The 15,658-nt window shown below is 46.1% G+C and overlaps 1 protein-coding gene across 2 annotated transcripts in view; it reads left to right on the forward strand.

Annotated features, from left to right (window-relative positions):
* ube2h (ubiquitin-conjugating enzyme E2H (UBC8 homolog, yeast)) overlaps positions 1-15,658 on the forward strand; it is a 42,694-nt gene that overhangs the window by 10,010 nt on the left and 17,026 nt on the right. For both annotated transcript variants that reach the window (XM_065021443.1, XM_065021442.1), the window contains exon 2: positions 9,998-10,074. In XM_065021443.1, the coding sequence (XP_064877515.1) occupies positions 9,998-10,074 (77 nt within the window). The remainder of the gene's footprint in view (positions 1-9,997; positions 10,075-15,658) is intronic.

Below are 15,658 nucleotides of genomic sequence, written 5' to 3' on the forward strand. Positions count from 1 at the left end.
TGCTTCTTCACTGTTGAGGCTGATGTTTTGCGGGTTCTATTTAATGAAGCTGCCAGTTGAGGACTTGAGGCATCTCTTTCTCAAACTAGACACTAAATGTACTTGTCCTCTTTCTCAGTTGTGCACCGGGGCCTCCCAATCCTTTCTATTCTGGTTAGTGCCAGTTTGCGCTGCTCTGTGAAGGGAGTAGTATACAGCGTTGTACCAGATCTTCAGTTTCTTGGCAATTTCTCGCATGGAATAGCCTTCATTTCCCAGAACAAGAATAGACTGACAAGTTTCAGAAGAACGTTCTTTGTTTCTGGCCATTTTGAGACTGTAATCGAACCCACAAATGCTGATGCTCCAGATACTCGACTAGTCTTAAGATGGCCAGTATTATTGCTTCTTTAATCAGAACAACAGTTTTCAGCTGTGCTAACATAATTGCAGAAAGGTTTTCTGATGATCAATTAGCCTTTTTAAAATGAACCTGGATTAGCTAACACAACGTGCCATTGGAACACTGGAGTGATGGTTACTGATAATAGTCCTCTTTACACCTATGTAGATATTCCATTAAAAGTCAGCTGTTTCCAGCTACAATAGTCATTTACACCATTAACAATGACTACACTGTATTTCTGATCAATTTGATGTTATTTTAATGGACCAAACATTTGCTTTTCAAAAACAAGGACATTTCTAAGTGACCCCAAACTTTTGAACAGTAGTGTATATTTGGGATTTGTACAAGAAAAATCAACGTGTGCCTGACCATCTGGTCATGTAAAACCCCCGGTACTGTAGAAAATAGTATGTGTGGAGAGATGCCGTCATACCCTGTCCTTCAGATGAATAGACATGTTTCTCCTCAGTCGTTCCGTTTTATTTGACTCCGGTGTTTGTTTTAGACGGGCTCCTTTTGGATTAGATTTTGCTGCTCCTTTTCAATACTGAATTGGGAAGAAATGGAGAACAACTAAGTGGCAACTTGGTTTATTCTAGGCCAAAGGCTATACGATCATCCAAGTTACAATTTAGGCTTGGGGTTGCTGAATGGGTGGTGGGAAGCCCTAGACTGTGTCCCAAATCTCACTCTATTCCCTACATAGTGCACTACTTTAACACAAGCCCCATGGGATGCAGCCCTAGTCTCTTAGACTGGAGTTGTCCTGTACAAGAAGGCTCCAGTTGAGAAGCCCTAGAGCAGTGTTGGGACAGTGAGTAAAAGTCAACACGAAACCCTTCCCTGAGGCGAGGGCAGGAAAGGGAAGTGGGAACAGCTGGTGGAAGGCTGCAGCAGTCCCACTCTCTCCTACCGTGGCACCCCACCTGCATTCACTTATCACTGCAGACCAGGGAGTGGAGGAGGGAGGATGACAACACCTAGCACATCAATGATAGGGCCTTTTCACAGCCTGATTTCCATGTTTGTTACATTGACATTGCTTAGGCTAATTGCTTTGCTGCTTTAAAAGCAAAAGCCCAATCGCCTGTCTCAGTAACTGGTCTTTAACTTTCATGGTTTTTGCCATTCATTCAAGACCGCCTGTCTTTCTAAATGTATTTTATTTCACCTTTATTTAACCAGGTAGGCTAGTTGAGAACAAGTTCTTATTTGTAACTGCGACCTGGCCAAGATAAAGCAAAGCAGTTCGACACATACAACAAGAGAGTTACACATGGAATAAACTAAACATACAGTAGATAAGTCTATATACAGTATGTGCAAATGAGGTAGGATAAGGGAGATCAGGCAATAAATAGGCCATGGTGGCGAAGTAATTACAATATAGAAATTAAACACTGGAATGGTAGATGTGCAGGAGATGAATGTGCAAGTAGAGATAATGGGGTGCAAAGGAGCAAGATGGATAAAGAAATACAGTATGGGGAGGAGGTTGTTGAATGGGCTATGTACAGGTGCAGTGATCTGTGAGCTGCTCTGACAGCTGGTGCTTAAAGCTAGTGAGGGAGATGTGAGTCTCCAGCTTCAGTGATTTTTGCAGTTCATTCCAGTCATTGGCAGCAGAGAACTGTAAGGAAAGGCGGCCAAATGAAGAATTGGCTTTGGGGGTGACCAGTGAGATATACCTGCTGGAGCATGTGCTACGGGTGGGTGCTGCTATGGTGACCAGTGAGCTGAGATAAGGTGGGGCTTTACCTAGCAGAGACTTGTAGATGACCTGGAGCCAGTGGGTCTCTAAGTGTTGATGACAGTAAAATGGCTAACTTGGCGGCTCCTCAGGAGTTTGGCTATGCTACCACCCTTGAAACCAGTGAAGGCGCTAGCTAAATGCTATATACTCCAGAGGCTGTTAGCTCTGTGAACCCAGCTCTGTCAGTGCAGGCTAATGCTTGGCTAACTCTCCAGCGAACAGCTGCAGTCGTGTCCGTGATTCAATAAGGAGTTAATGAGCAATAAGGGGGGATGAAGTGATAGATCAGGGCGGGGGAGAGAGGAGCAGGTCAGTGGAGTTTCCTGGCGGTGTACTATGGGGAGTTTTAGTTTGGTGGCGAGCAGATTTAATCACGCTCGGAGAGGCCCTACTTTTCCTCGTGTTGCCGTGGCCTCGGTCGAGGACTGTTGCCATGCTACACTGGCAGCCTGTTTTGTGTTCCTAGACTAGTGTAGTGAGGTCACTCACAGTAATCCTGCTTGGCATTGGCACATGGCAACACTTTCTTTCGCTCTCTATAATGCCCTATGTCAGAGAGTGGACCCGTCATGTGAGAAAGGACAGCATTGTTGCTGGCTTATTTTTGTGGAGTTCAGCACTCTATGTCCAAATATTGGCGGTGCTTTTTTGAACTTGCGTCTTCCTCTAGTTCTTTCTCAGTCTTCCTCCTCACCCTTAAGGACTACTTTGTTTCCTGCCTTTCATCTGCAAGGCCTTTGATTGCACATGGGGCCCAGAGAGAGAGGGTATGTGTACGTGCCTGTGTTCAGAAGCACTATTCACCACTGAACGTTGGTGGAAGGTGGCGGTGCACATCTGAGAAGGGCATCTGAGTTCACCCTTTCAAGTAGTCATTTGCTCTATCCTGCCCGGAGTGCAAGATGGGGAAGGGTTTTCTGTTTTGGGTCTATTCTCTTGGTCCTTTAAGCCAGGCAAACTCAATCCAGCACAAATAATGTAGGTAATCCATGTAGGCAGGTAATCAGGGGGAATTAATGAGCTGACCATGGCATGGGTAGTTCGTAAATATTTGTCCCGCCGTACAAGGCCGGTGTAAAAGGGTACAGTGTTCCAAATGGCACCCTATTCCCTACATAGTGTACTACCCTTCACCAGAGCCCTACTGGAGCCCTGGCATTAATGGAGGGAGGTGTATGCTGCCTGCCAGCCCTTGGCCTCTGCTCTGCTTTCTCAGCACCTTTATGGTTCATCATGTCTCATCCTCTACTCACTCACACAGTGACATCACTGTAGCCATCGGCCTTGCAGTGTGCTGTGATGTCATTTGGATTTGTTATGATCACCAGATCTGCTGTGAGGCTAGGTCAGCATTCACCAGGCTGCTCTCTCGCTCTCAAATCTTGGCTCTGCAAGAATTTGGAAGTGGGCCTGATACGCTCCACAGATAGAATGGGACAGCCATCTTTCTTTTGTCTGTTTATGTTGGTGGGAGTTCGATCAGGAGATGTTTTTGTCTGGTCTGCATTCCTCTTGAAGAGAGCTGACTTCACTTCACCTCAGTGTTCAGCCAATGTCGTGTCAGGTCTCTGAATAACTTCCCCATTACTTTGCTTTCTAAAGTGGGAAATGTTTGAGTGGTTACACCACATTACAGCACATAGCCATTTATGATAATTATCGTGTTTGTTTTCAGTCTTTTTGCTCTGGGGATATTTTTAGTCCGGGTGGGTCAGAGAGGGACGGTAGTATTGGTCAGAATGGCCTGAGGGGCTAGGTCCTTAGGCAAGACGTGATGTCTAGACCAGACCAAACTAGTGTTGGTGAGTGTCCAAACAGAATACATTAAAAACATGTCTGTTGTCTCACAGGGAAGCCAATTGATTGGGCCCCTGAGGTATTAGATTATGTGTGTGCGTAACGGGATATTGACCTAATGGCCCTCCGCAGATTATGACTAAATCTATACATATCCCAGGTGGGGGGGATGGAGGGGTGCTTAGTGACGAGATGGGAGAAAACAGGAGGGATGAAAGGAAGGAGAGGGTGAGTTAGGGACTGCTTCTCCTGTGTCATAATGGCATATGTCAAACTGGAGTTTGTATGGAGTGGAAGTTTGTATGGAATTGTTAGCAAATTGCGGTAGGGCTTGAGAGGCAAGGTAAACCTGCTTATCTCATCTCCCTCTGTTTTAGTAGCTGTCAGTCTGGATAGCCAACTGTCTTCTGCTACATCTTCTCACATCGTCCGTCAGTCAGTGTAACAGTTGGAGATTAGGCAGGTTAGTAGCCCAACACCCTCTTAACACCTGAGCTGCCCTCACATCACTGTGTGTGTGGAGTTGACAATGACATGGTTTTATTTTCTGGCCAGGAAGAATGAGTGAATAAACTTCCTGGGCTGTCTCAATAAAAAAAAACAGTGGGATCTGACTGTAAAACTGTCACTCAATCATGACGGATGGTGAGACCCTTGACATTAATCCATCGGTGGACGGGTTCGTTCACAGGCCTCTGGGTGTGGAGGGAGAGAGTGTGTTTCTTGCTGTGTGAATGTATTTTTTTGTTTTTGTGCATGCAGGATTCGTGTGTGTTTTGTGTTCATGTCGTGTGTGTGTGTGTGACAAGACCATAGGACCTCTGCCACGTGTCATTGGGCCAGGCAGGGCTAGTGTTGGCAGGCCGGCTCTGCTCTGTAGGAGATGTAGCTCTATCACCTGTTTAGTGGCCATGCTCAATATGCCCAGTGTCAGTTAGTCTGTGAGGCGACTGCTGGTCACTACTGCTGACTCAACCCCATTAATAACCCTAACCCCCCTTCTCCTCCTCCCTACCCTCCCTCCAACACATCCCTTTCCCATCCTCAAGGGGAACATTTGTATCCTAGTAAACACACTAGTAATTCCCTACTGGTAGATTCCCCTGATATGAAGGCTGGATAAACATAGAGATAAAGCTAAAGAGTAGGCCCAAGCTTTTTGATAAAACAACCATTTTGATCCCTGGTCTTGAATTGTGTTCAGACAGACTCCTATAGACATGTACAGCACATGAAGGGTTTGTTTTGTCAATAGTGGATACTCATAAGTAGAGGTCGACTGGTTAATCGGAATGGCCGATTTCAAGTTTTCATAACCGGAAATCGGTATTTTTGGAAGCCGATTTGGCCTATTATTATTGATTTTTTTTAAATCTTTTTTTACACCTTTATTTAACTAGGCAAGTCGGTTAAGAACACATTGTTATTTTCAATGGCTGCCTAGGAACAGTGGGTTAACTGCCTTGTTCAGGGGCAGAACGACAGATTTTTACCTTGTCAGCTCAGGGATTCAATCTTGCAACCTTACAGTTAACAAGGTCAACGCTCCTAACCACCTGCCTCACGAGGAGCCTGCCTGTTACGCGAATGCAGTAAGAAGCCAAGGTAAGATGCTAGCTAGCATTAAACTTAATCAATCATAATCACTAGTTATAACTACACATGGTTGATGATATTACTAGTTTATCTAGCATGTCCTGCGTTGCATATAATCGATGCGGTGCGGTCGTTGCTCCAACGTGTACCTAACCATAAACATCAATGCCTTTCTTAATATCAATACACAGAAGTATATCTTTAAACCTGCATATTTAGCTAAAAGAAATCCAGGTTAGCAGGCAATATTATCCAGGTGAAATTGTCACTCCTCTTGCGTTCATTGCACGCAGAGTCAGGGTATATGCAACAGCTTGGGCCGCAGAGATTAGGCTGGTGTAACCGATGTGAAATGGCTAGCTAGTTAGCGGGGTGCGCGCTAATAGCGTTTCAAACGTCACTCGCTCTGAGTCTTGGAGTAGTTGTTCCCCTTGCTCTGCAAGGGCCGCAGCTTTTGTGGAGCGATGGGTAACGCTGCTTCGAGGGTGGCTGTTGTCGATGTGTTCCTGGTTCGAGCCCAGGTAGGAGCGAGGAGAGGGACGGAAGCTATACTGTTACACTGGCAATACTAAAGTGCCTATAAGAACATCCAAAGGTATGTGAAATACAAATCGTATAGAGAGAAATAGTCCTATAATAACTACAACCTAAATCTTCTTACCTGGGAATATTGAAGACTCATGTTAAAAGGAACCACCAGCTTTCATATGTTCTGAGCAAGGAACTTAAACGTTAGCTTTCTTACATGGCACATGTTGCACTTTTACTTTCTTCAATACTTTGTTTTTGCATTATTTAAACCAAATTTAACATGTTTCATTATTTATTTGAGGCTAAATTGATTTTATTGATGTATTATATTAAGTTAAAATAAGTGTTCATTCAGTATTGTTGTAATTGTCATTATTACGAATACATTTTAAAAATCGGATGATTAATCGTTATCAGATTTTTTTGGGTCCTCCAATAATCGTATCGGCGTTAAAAATCATAATCGGTCGACCTCTACTCAAGTGTGTACATTGTATCCTCGTTAAGGGATAAGTACTAGGCTGACATGCTAATCAGACCGCACACGCACCATCACTCGCATGTTGATTTTGTCCACCCACACCAGACGTGATCAGGACACGCAGTTTGAAATATCAAAAACTGAATCAACAATATTAATTTGGGGACAGGTCGAAAAGCATTAAACATTTATGGTAATTTAGCTAGATAGCTCGCTGTTGCTAGCTAATTTATCAACATTGGGCTGTTATTTTACCTGAAATGCACAAGGTCCTCTACTCTGACAATTAGGTCACAGTTAAAAGGGTCAACAGAGTCCGTTTCTAGTCATCTCGTTTCCCGTTTCTAGTAAGCTTCTTCTTTGGACTTTATATGACGGTTGGCAACCAACTTTAAGGTTCATTACCACTACCGACTGGAGTATGAACTTCAGTTCATCTTTCCATCACCCGGCCTCTCGAGTGGTGCAGTGGTCTAAAGCACTGCATCAGTGCTAGCTGTGCCATTAGAGATTCTGGGTTCGAGTCCAGGCACTGTTGCAGCCGGCCGCGACCGGGAGCCCCATGGTGCGGCGCACAATTGGCACAGCGTCATCCGGTTTAGGGGAAGGTTTGGCCGGCAGGTATGTCCTTGTCCCATCGCGCACTAGCAACTCCTGTGGCGGGCCGGGTGTAGTGCATGCAGACACGGTTGCCAGGTGTACGGTGTTTCCTCCTACACACTGGTGCGGCTGGCTTCCGGGTTAAGTGGGCATTGGGTCAAGAAGCAGTGCAGTGCTGCTTGGTTGTGTTTCGGAGGACGGACGGCTCTCCACCTTCAACTCTCCCGTGTCGTCCATACGGGAGTTGCAGCGATGAGACAAGACTAACTACCAATTGGATACCACAATATTGGGGAGATAAAGGGATAAAAAAAAAAATATTTAGATTTTTTTATTCTTTCAATCACCCATATGCTCCTATAAACCAATGCGAGGGCTCGTGGGTATATACTCCTAAAAACCAATGCGAGGGCTCGTGGGTATATGCTCCTAAAAAACAACAATGAGGAGATGGGAGAGGCGGGACTTGCAGTGCATCAAGCATCACAAACGAAACAAAGTTCTAATTTAGCGCCTGGCTGCGCAAACGCGCATGAGCAGTGTGGCTGCCATGATTGAGTAACATGTATGTGTAAAAGTATTTTGTGACGCGAGCGGTGTGATCAGCGTGTTAGCAGTATTGCTGGCTGGCTGCGGTTTCCTTTAACTTTATCAAATCAAATGATGTCTGTGTTGTATTAGACTCTGTCAAAGCCTTGTTTTGATATTGTGTGATCCAAAATGGCTATCGGTTGCTACCCAACACACTACAATACTTCCTTTCTGAGAGCAACACTTCTTGTGACATGCTCAGGACTCACTCAATCTGCCCTTGCATGTTCTACAGAGCTTAAAATAACCTTCAGTTTGATTTAACCCTTTGGGTGTGGGTCACTACTCCACTAATGGGATCCCAGCCTACTCTGTCAGGATCCACAGCCAGCTGCTGCTGTGTGTCAAAACATGATGGCTCTCTGTTTGAATCACTCTCTTTTTTTTATTCTCACTCTTCCTTTCTCTTTTGCTGCTTTTCTCTTCTCTAGCCCCCCCTGTGCGCTCTTCTCTACCCCCCTGCGCGCCCTTCTCTAGCCCCCCGCGCGCTCTTCTCACGCGCTCTTCTCTAGCCCCTCCCCGCGCTCTTCTCTATCCCCCGCGCCCTATCCCCCGCGCTCTTCTCTATCCCCCCGCGCGCTCTTCTCTATCCCCCCGCGCTCTTCTCTATCCCCCCGCGCGCTCTTCTCTATCCCCCTCACGCTCTTCTCTAGACCCCCCCACGCTCTCTTCTCTAGCCCCCCCACCACACGCTCTTCTCTAGCCCCCCCGCGCTCTTCTCTAGCCCCCCCCTCTTCTGGTAGATCTATGAATCTACCCCCTCAGCCAGCAGTGGGTAATCTTTCTGTGATGAATCTAGCTTTAATGTACGAGTGGGATGTAGACTAAAATCTCTGGATGATGTGAGATGGGATATCATGACCCCATACTGTACTGAGTGGTAACAGGAGATGGGGGATAACATGACCCCCATACTGTACTGAGTGGTAACGGGAGATGGGGGATAACATGACCCCATACTGTACTGAGTGGTAACGGGAGATGGGGGATAACATGACCCCATACTGTACTGAGTGGTAACAGGAGATGGGGGATAACATGACCCCCATACTGTACTGAGTGGTAACGGGAGATGGGGGATAACATGACCCCATACTGTACTGAGTGGTAACGGGAGATGGGGGATAACATGACCCCATACTGTACTGAGTGGTAACGGGAGATGGGGGATAACATGACCCCATACTGTACTGAGTGGTAACGGGAGATGGGGGATAACATGACCCCATACTGTACTGAGTGGTAACGGGAGATGGGGGATAACATGACCCCATACTGGGTGGTATGGGGGATAACATGACCCCATACTGTACTGAGTGGTAATGGGAGATGGGGGATAACATGACCCCATACTGTACTGAGTGGTAACGGGAGATATCCTTTTCTTAACCTGTTGAGCTAAGGGGTAGGGGGCACCCTATTCCCTACATAGTACACTACTTTTGACCAAGTAGTGCACTATATATGGAATAGGCTGCCATTTGGGATGAAATCCTCAGTGATTACTGCAATTAACTTGGTGTATTTGGAGTCGTGGGCATTAAATGGCCAGAAGAGGAGAGATCCACCTGAAGACTGGCAGATTATCCAACGTCTCTTTGAAATATAATTTAAATGGGTATGTCACACTCCAGATGAGGGAGTCAAACACATGAGAAACACACGCCTAGTCCCAGATCTGTATGTGCCACTCTTGATTCAGCCGCCAGCTCTGACTATTGTTCAACATGTCATGTATGGCAGGACAACGATAGCACCAGGACTGTTGCCTAAAGATGCAGATTATGGACCAGGCTAGAGATTGGCAAATCTCATAATCCCTTTACATAACCGGTTAAAGACAACACCACACAAAGCAACAGAACACCACCTTTCGGTTACTGGCCCAACGCTCTAACCACTAGGCTACCTGCCGCCCAAAATAGTTTACATGTTGTCAACAATCTAAGCCAACCCGTCAGTTTTGGTCCATAGTTGTGCACGTTGTTGGTTTTGTTGCTAAACGACCAACCCGTTTATAGTGTTCTCTCCTCAACTCTCCTGTGAGGAAGCTTGTGATGACATTTCACAGAGAAAACGTTTCCCCATCAGAAGGTGCATTATCATATTAATGAGGTCAAACATTTCTGTGACCCAAAACAAAGAGAAATGAGAGATTGTATTATTTATTTAGCTGCAGCCACCTCCGCTAGCGTTTCAGGTTGTTTTGTAATTCAAATCCAGTGTGTCCAATATCCATTATCCTTAACCTCCTACACAGCATCGAGAGCAAGCACGAAGTCACAATCCTCAGTGGACTCAATGAATTTGTAGTGAAGTTTTATGGACAACAAGGAAGTAAGTGTATTTTATGTTATGGAAATGTTTCTGTCCTATTTACCTATTAACTGCCTTCTGTTCAAGATGCCATTTTGAAGTCCCGCCCCTAATCACATAACTAAAGACATTCTCCATTGTTAAAGTGATCTCCTAGTTCATTACTAAATGAATCTCGGACTAAACCACTGAGGTCTGAAAGCGTCTGACAAACGTTGACTTTGAAATGAAAAAACCACTAACTATCACAGGTTTCAAGTGTTTGTTCATATGTCATGAATCACTATCATGTCTGAAGTTTACTCATAAGAGTACCACAATAGAAATTGAGTTATGATGGTCCTGTTGGACTGAAGCCCTCAGGTCAGCTGCCACAGGAATGTCCGCCTCCTGGTCTGAATGCTGAGTGAAGTTCGAGGGCAGGGTGTGAAATGGATTGGAACGTGGCCTGTACAGAAGGTGTAGGTGGAGATTCTTCTCACCATGTTTTTCACAACGTCTGTACCACCAAGCCCTCCACTGATTGCACAGCAATAGAGAGGAAGTTTGTCTTGTTATGATGCATACAACCACATTCTGGGAAATTTCTCTTTGGAGTGTGTACACTAGTGTCTGTTTTCTCTCTGTGTGTGTGTGTGTGTGTGCGCATGTGCTGTCCCGTTCCAGTTCGGCACGACCCTCTGGTTCTGCACCTGGTATTCTGGTAGTTCTGGACCCACACAAGCCCTCTCTATTGGGACCCAGTCATGGGATGTCTTTATATTATGGAGATTGATCTGGAAGTAAACAGCTCTTCGCTGTCTATGGCTAAAGTACATTACTGTGTAGAATCAAAGGAAAATCACTGCCAGTGGTATGGAATTTTACATTTTACATTTACATTTAATGTCAGTTTAGAGACGACTGATCCAGAGGTATGGACAAATTTGCATTCACCTTTGACCTCCAGTGGAACAGTAGTGCATCTAAATCTTTTCAGTGGTAGGGGGTGAGAGGGATTACTTTATCCTATCCTAGGTATTCCTTGATGTGGGGTTTCAGGTGTCTCCGGAAGGTGGTGATTGACTGGCGTCAGTGGTTTGTTCCACCATGGTAGGGGCCAGCAGGCCAGAGGTGGATGAGACTAGGACTGATCACAGTCAGTGGGATGAGTTGTAGGGGTTTAATGGGCAGACTGTTCATCTGACTGTTGATGTCAGTGGTATAGAGTAGACTGATGTCAGTGGTATAGAGCAGACCTCATCTGACTGTTGATGTCAGTGGTATAGAGTAGACTGATGTCAGTGGTATAGAGTAGACTGATGTCAGTGGTATGGAGCAGACTGTTCATCTGACTGTTGATGTCAGTGGTATAGAGTAGACTGATGTCAGTGGTATAGGTCACGCCACTGATGTCAGTGGTATAACTGGAGGTGGCGAGATCTGATGTCAGTGGTATGGAGCAGACTGTTCATCTGACTGTTAATGTCAGTGGTATAGAGTAGACTGATGTCAGTGGTATAGGAGACAGTAGACTGTCATCTGATGACATCGGAGTGCCTCTGATGTCAGTGGTATAGAGTAGACTGATGTCAGTGGTATAGAGTAGACTGATGTCAGTGGTATGGAGCAGACTGTTCATCTGACTGTTAATGTCAGTGGTATAGAGTAGACTGATGTCAGTGGTATAGAGAGGTTCACAGTGGTATTAGACATGTCAGTGGTATAGAGTAGACTGGAGTTTTCAGTGGTATGGAGAGACTGTCAGGGGGATCTGACTGTTAATGTCAGTGGTATAGGAGTAGACTGATGTCAGTGGTATAGAGGAGGACTGATGGTTCTGGTTGAAGGCAGATGTTAGGTCTGAGGTGGAGCAGAGTAGAGAGAGAGTGATGTCAGTGGTATGGAGAGACATCTGACTGTTAATGTCAGTGGTATGAGAACCTGACTGATGTCAGTGGTATGGAGAGGATAGGGGAGACTGATGTCAGTGGTATTTGGAGAGGAGACTGATGTCAAGTGGTATAGAGTGACTGATGTCAGTGGTATGAGAGAGCCATCTGACTGTTGATGTCAGTGGTATAGAGAACCACTGATGTCAGTGGTATGATGTCAGTGGTATGAGAACCACTGGTGATGTCAGTGGTGTGGAGAACCACTGTTGATGTCAGTGGTATAGAGAACCACTGTTGATGTCAGTGGTAGGAGAGAACCACTGTTGATGTCAGTGGTATGGAGAACCACTGTTGATGTCAGTGGTGTGGAGAACCACTGTTGATGGAGAGAGTGGTGTGGAGAACCACTGTTGATGTCAGTGGTGTTAGGAGGCGGAGAGAACCACCTGTTGATGTCAGTGGGCTACCGGGAGAACCACTGTTGATGTCAGTGGTGTGGAGAACCACTGTTGATGTCAGTGGTATGGAGAACCACTGTTGATGTCAGTGGTATGGAGAACCACTGTTGATGTCAGTGGTAGGAGAACCACTGTTGATGTCAGTGGTATAGAGAACCACTGTTGATGTCAGTGGTATAGAGAACCACTGACATGTCAGTGGTATGGAGAACCACTGTTGATGTCAGTGGTATGGAGAACCACTGTTGATGTCAGTGGTATGAGAACCACTGTTGATGTCAGTGGTATGAGAACCACTGTTGATGTCAGTGGTATGGAGAACCACTAAAGGGATGTCAGTGGTGTGGTCAGAACCTACTGTTGATGTCAGTGTCTGGAGAACCACTGTTGATGTCAGTGGTGAGAACCACTGTTGATGTCAGTGGTGTGGAGAACCACTGTTGATGTCAGTGGTGTGGAGAACCACTGGTATAGAGAACCACTGATGATGTCAGTGGTGTGGAGAACCACTGTTGATGTCAGTGGTATGGAGAACCACTGTTGATGTCAGTGGTATGGAGAACCACTGTTGATGTCAGTGGTATAGAAGGAGAGAACCACTGTTGATGTCAGTGGTATAAGAGAACCACTGTTGATGTCAGTGGTATGGAGAACCACTGTTGATGTCAGTGGTATGGAGAACCACTGTTGATGTCAGTGGTGGGAGAACCACTGTTGATGTCAGTGGTGTGGAGAACCACTGTTGATGTCAGTGGTGTGGAGAACCACTGTTGATGTCAGTGATGTCAGTGGAGAACCACTGTTGATGTCAGTGGTGTGGAGAACCACTGTTGATGTCAGTGGTGTGGAGAACCACTGTTGATGTCAGTGGTGTGGAGAACCACTGTTGATGTCAGTGGTGTGGAGAACCACTGTTGATGTCAGTGGTGGGAGAACCACTGTTGATGTCAGTGTCATGGATTGTTGATGTCAGTGGTGGAGAACCACTGTTGATGTCAGTGGTGTGGAGAACCACTGTTGATGTCAGTGGTGTGGAGAACCACTGTTGATGTCAGTGGTGTGGAGAACCACTGTTGATGTCAGGTGTGGAGAACCACTGTTGATGTCAGTGGTAGGTGTGGAGAACCACTGTTGATGTCAGTGGTGTGGAGAACCACTGTTGATGTCAGTGGTGTGAGAACCACTGTTGATGTCAGTGGTGTGAGAGAACCACTGTTGATGTCAGTGGTGTGGAGAACCACTGTTGATGTCAGTGGTGTGGAGAACCACTGTTGATGTCAGTGGTGTGGAGAACCACTGTTGATGTCAGTGGTGTGGAGAACCACTGTTGATGTCAGTGGTGTGGAGAACCACTGTTGATGTCAGTGAAAGTAGGAGAACCACTGTTGATGTCAGTGGTGTGGAGAACCACTGTTGATGTCAGTGGTGGAGAACCACTGATGTCAGTGGTGTGGAGAACCACTGTTGATGTCAGTGGTGTGGAGAACCACTGTTGATGTCAGTGGTGTGGAGAACCACTGTTGATGTCAGTGGTGTGGAGAACCACTGTTGATGTCAGTGGTGTGGAGAACCACTGTTGATGTCAGTGGTGGAGAACCACTGTTGATGTCAGTGGTGTGGAGAACCACTGTTGATGTCAGTGGTGTGGAGAACCACTGTTGATGTCAGTGGTGTGGAGAACCACTGTTGATGTCAGTGGTGTGGAGAACCACTGTTGATGTCAGTGGTGTGAGAACCACTGTTGATGTCAGTGGTGTGGAGAACCACTGTTGATGTCAGTGGTGTGGAGAACCACTGTTGATGTCAGTGGTGTGGAGAACCACTGTTGATGTCAGTGGTGTGGAGAACCACTGTTGATGTCAGTGGTGTGGAGAACCACTGTTGATGTCAGTGGTGTGAGAACCACTGTTGATGTCAGTGGTGTGGAGAACCACTGTTGATGTCAGTGGTGTGGAGAACCACTGATGTCAGAGAACCACTGTTGATGTCAGTGGTATGGAGAACCACTGTTGATGTCAGTGGTGTGGAGAACCACTGTTGATGTCAGAGAACCACTGGATGTGGAGAGAACCACTGTTGATGTCAGTGGTGTGGAGAACCACTGTTGATGTCAGTGGTATGGAGAACCACTGTTGATGTCAGTGGTGTGGAGAACCACTGTTGATGTCAGTGGTATGGAGAACCACTGTTGATGTCAGTGGTATAGAGAACCACTGTTGATGGTCCACTGTTGATGTCAGTGGTGTAGAGAACCACTGTTGATGTCAGTGGTGTGGAGAACCACTGTTGATGTCAGTGGTGTGGAGAACCACTGTTGATGTCAGTGGTGTGGAGAACCACTGTTGATGTCAGTGGTGTGGAGAACCACTGTTGATGTCAGTGGTGTGGAGAACCACTGTTGATGTCAGTGGTGTGGAGAACCACTGTTGATGTCAGTGGTGTGGAGAACCACTGTTGATGTCAGTGGTATGGAGAACCACTGTTGATGTCAGTGGTATAGAGAACCACTGTTGATGTCAGTGGTATAGAGAACCACTGTTGATGTCAGTGGTATAGAGAACCACTGTTGATGTCAGTGGTATAGAGAACCACTGTTGATGTCAGTGGTATAGAGAACCACTGTTGATGTCAGTGGTATAGAGAACCACTGTTGATGTCAGTGGTATAGAGAACCACTGTTGATGTCAGTGGTATGGAGAACCACTGTTGATGTCAGTGGTGTGGAGAACCACTGTTGATGTCAGTGGTATGGAGAACCACTGTTGATGTCAGTGGTGTGGAGAACCACTGTTGATGTCAGTGGTGTGGAGAACCACTGTTGATGTCAGTGGTATGGAGAACCACTGTTGATGTCAGTGGTATGAGAACCACTGTTGATGTCAGTGGTATAGAGAACCACTGTTGATGTCAGTGGTATAGAGAACCACTGTTGAGAACCACTGTTGATGTCAGTGGTATAGAGAACCACTGTTGATGTCAGTGGTATAGAGAACCACTGTTGATGTCAGTGGTATAGAGAACCACTGTTGATGTCAGTGGTATAGAGAACCACTGTTGATGTCAGTGGTGTGAGAACCACTGTTGATGTCAGTGGTATGGAGAACCACTGTTGATGTCAGTGGTGTGGAGAACCACTGTTGATGTCAGTGGTGTGGAGAACCACTGTTGATGTCAGTGGTGTGGAGAACCACTGTTGATGTCAGTGGTGTGGAGAACCACTGTTGATGTCAGTGGTGTGGAGAACCACTGTTGATGTCAGTGGTGTGGAGAACC

This window comes from Oncorhynchus nerka, linkage group LG8, assembly GCF_034236695.1.
Source record: "Oncorhynchus nerka isolate Pitt River linkage group LG8, Oner_Uvic_2.0, whole genome shotgun sequence".
Lineage (NCBI taxonomy): Eukaryota > Metazoa > Chordata > Actinopteri > Salmoniformes > Salmonidae > Oncorhynchus > Oncorhynchus nerka.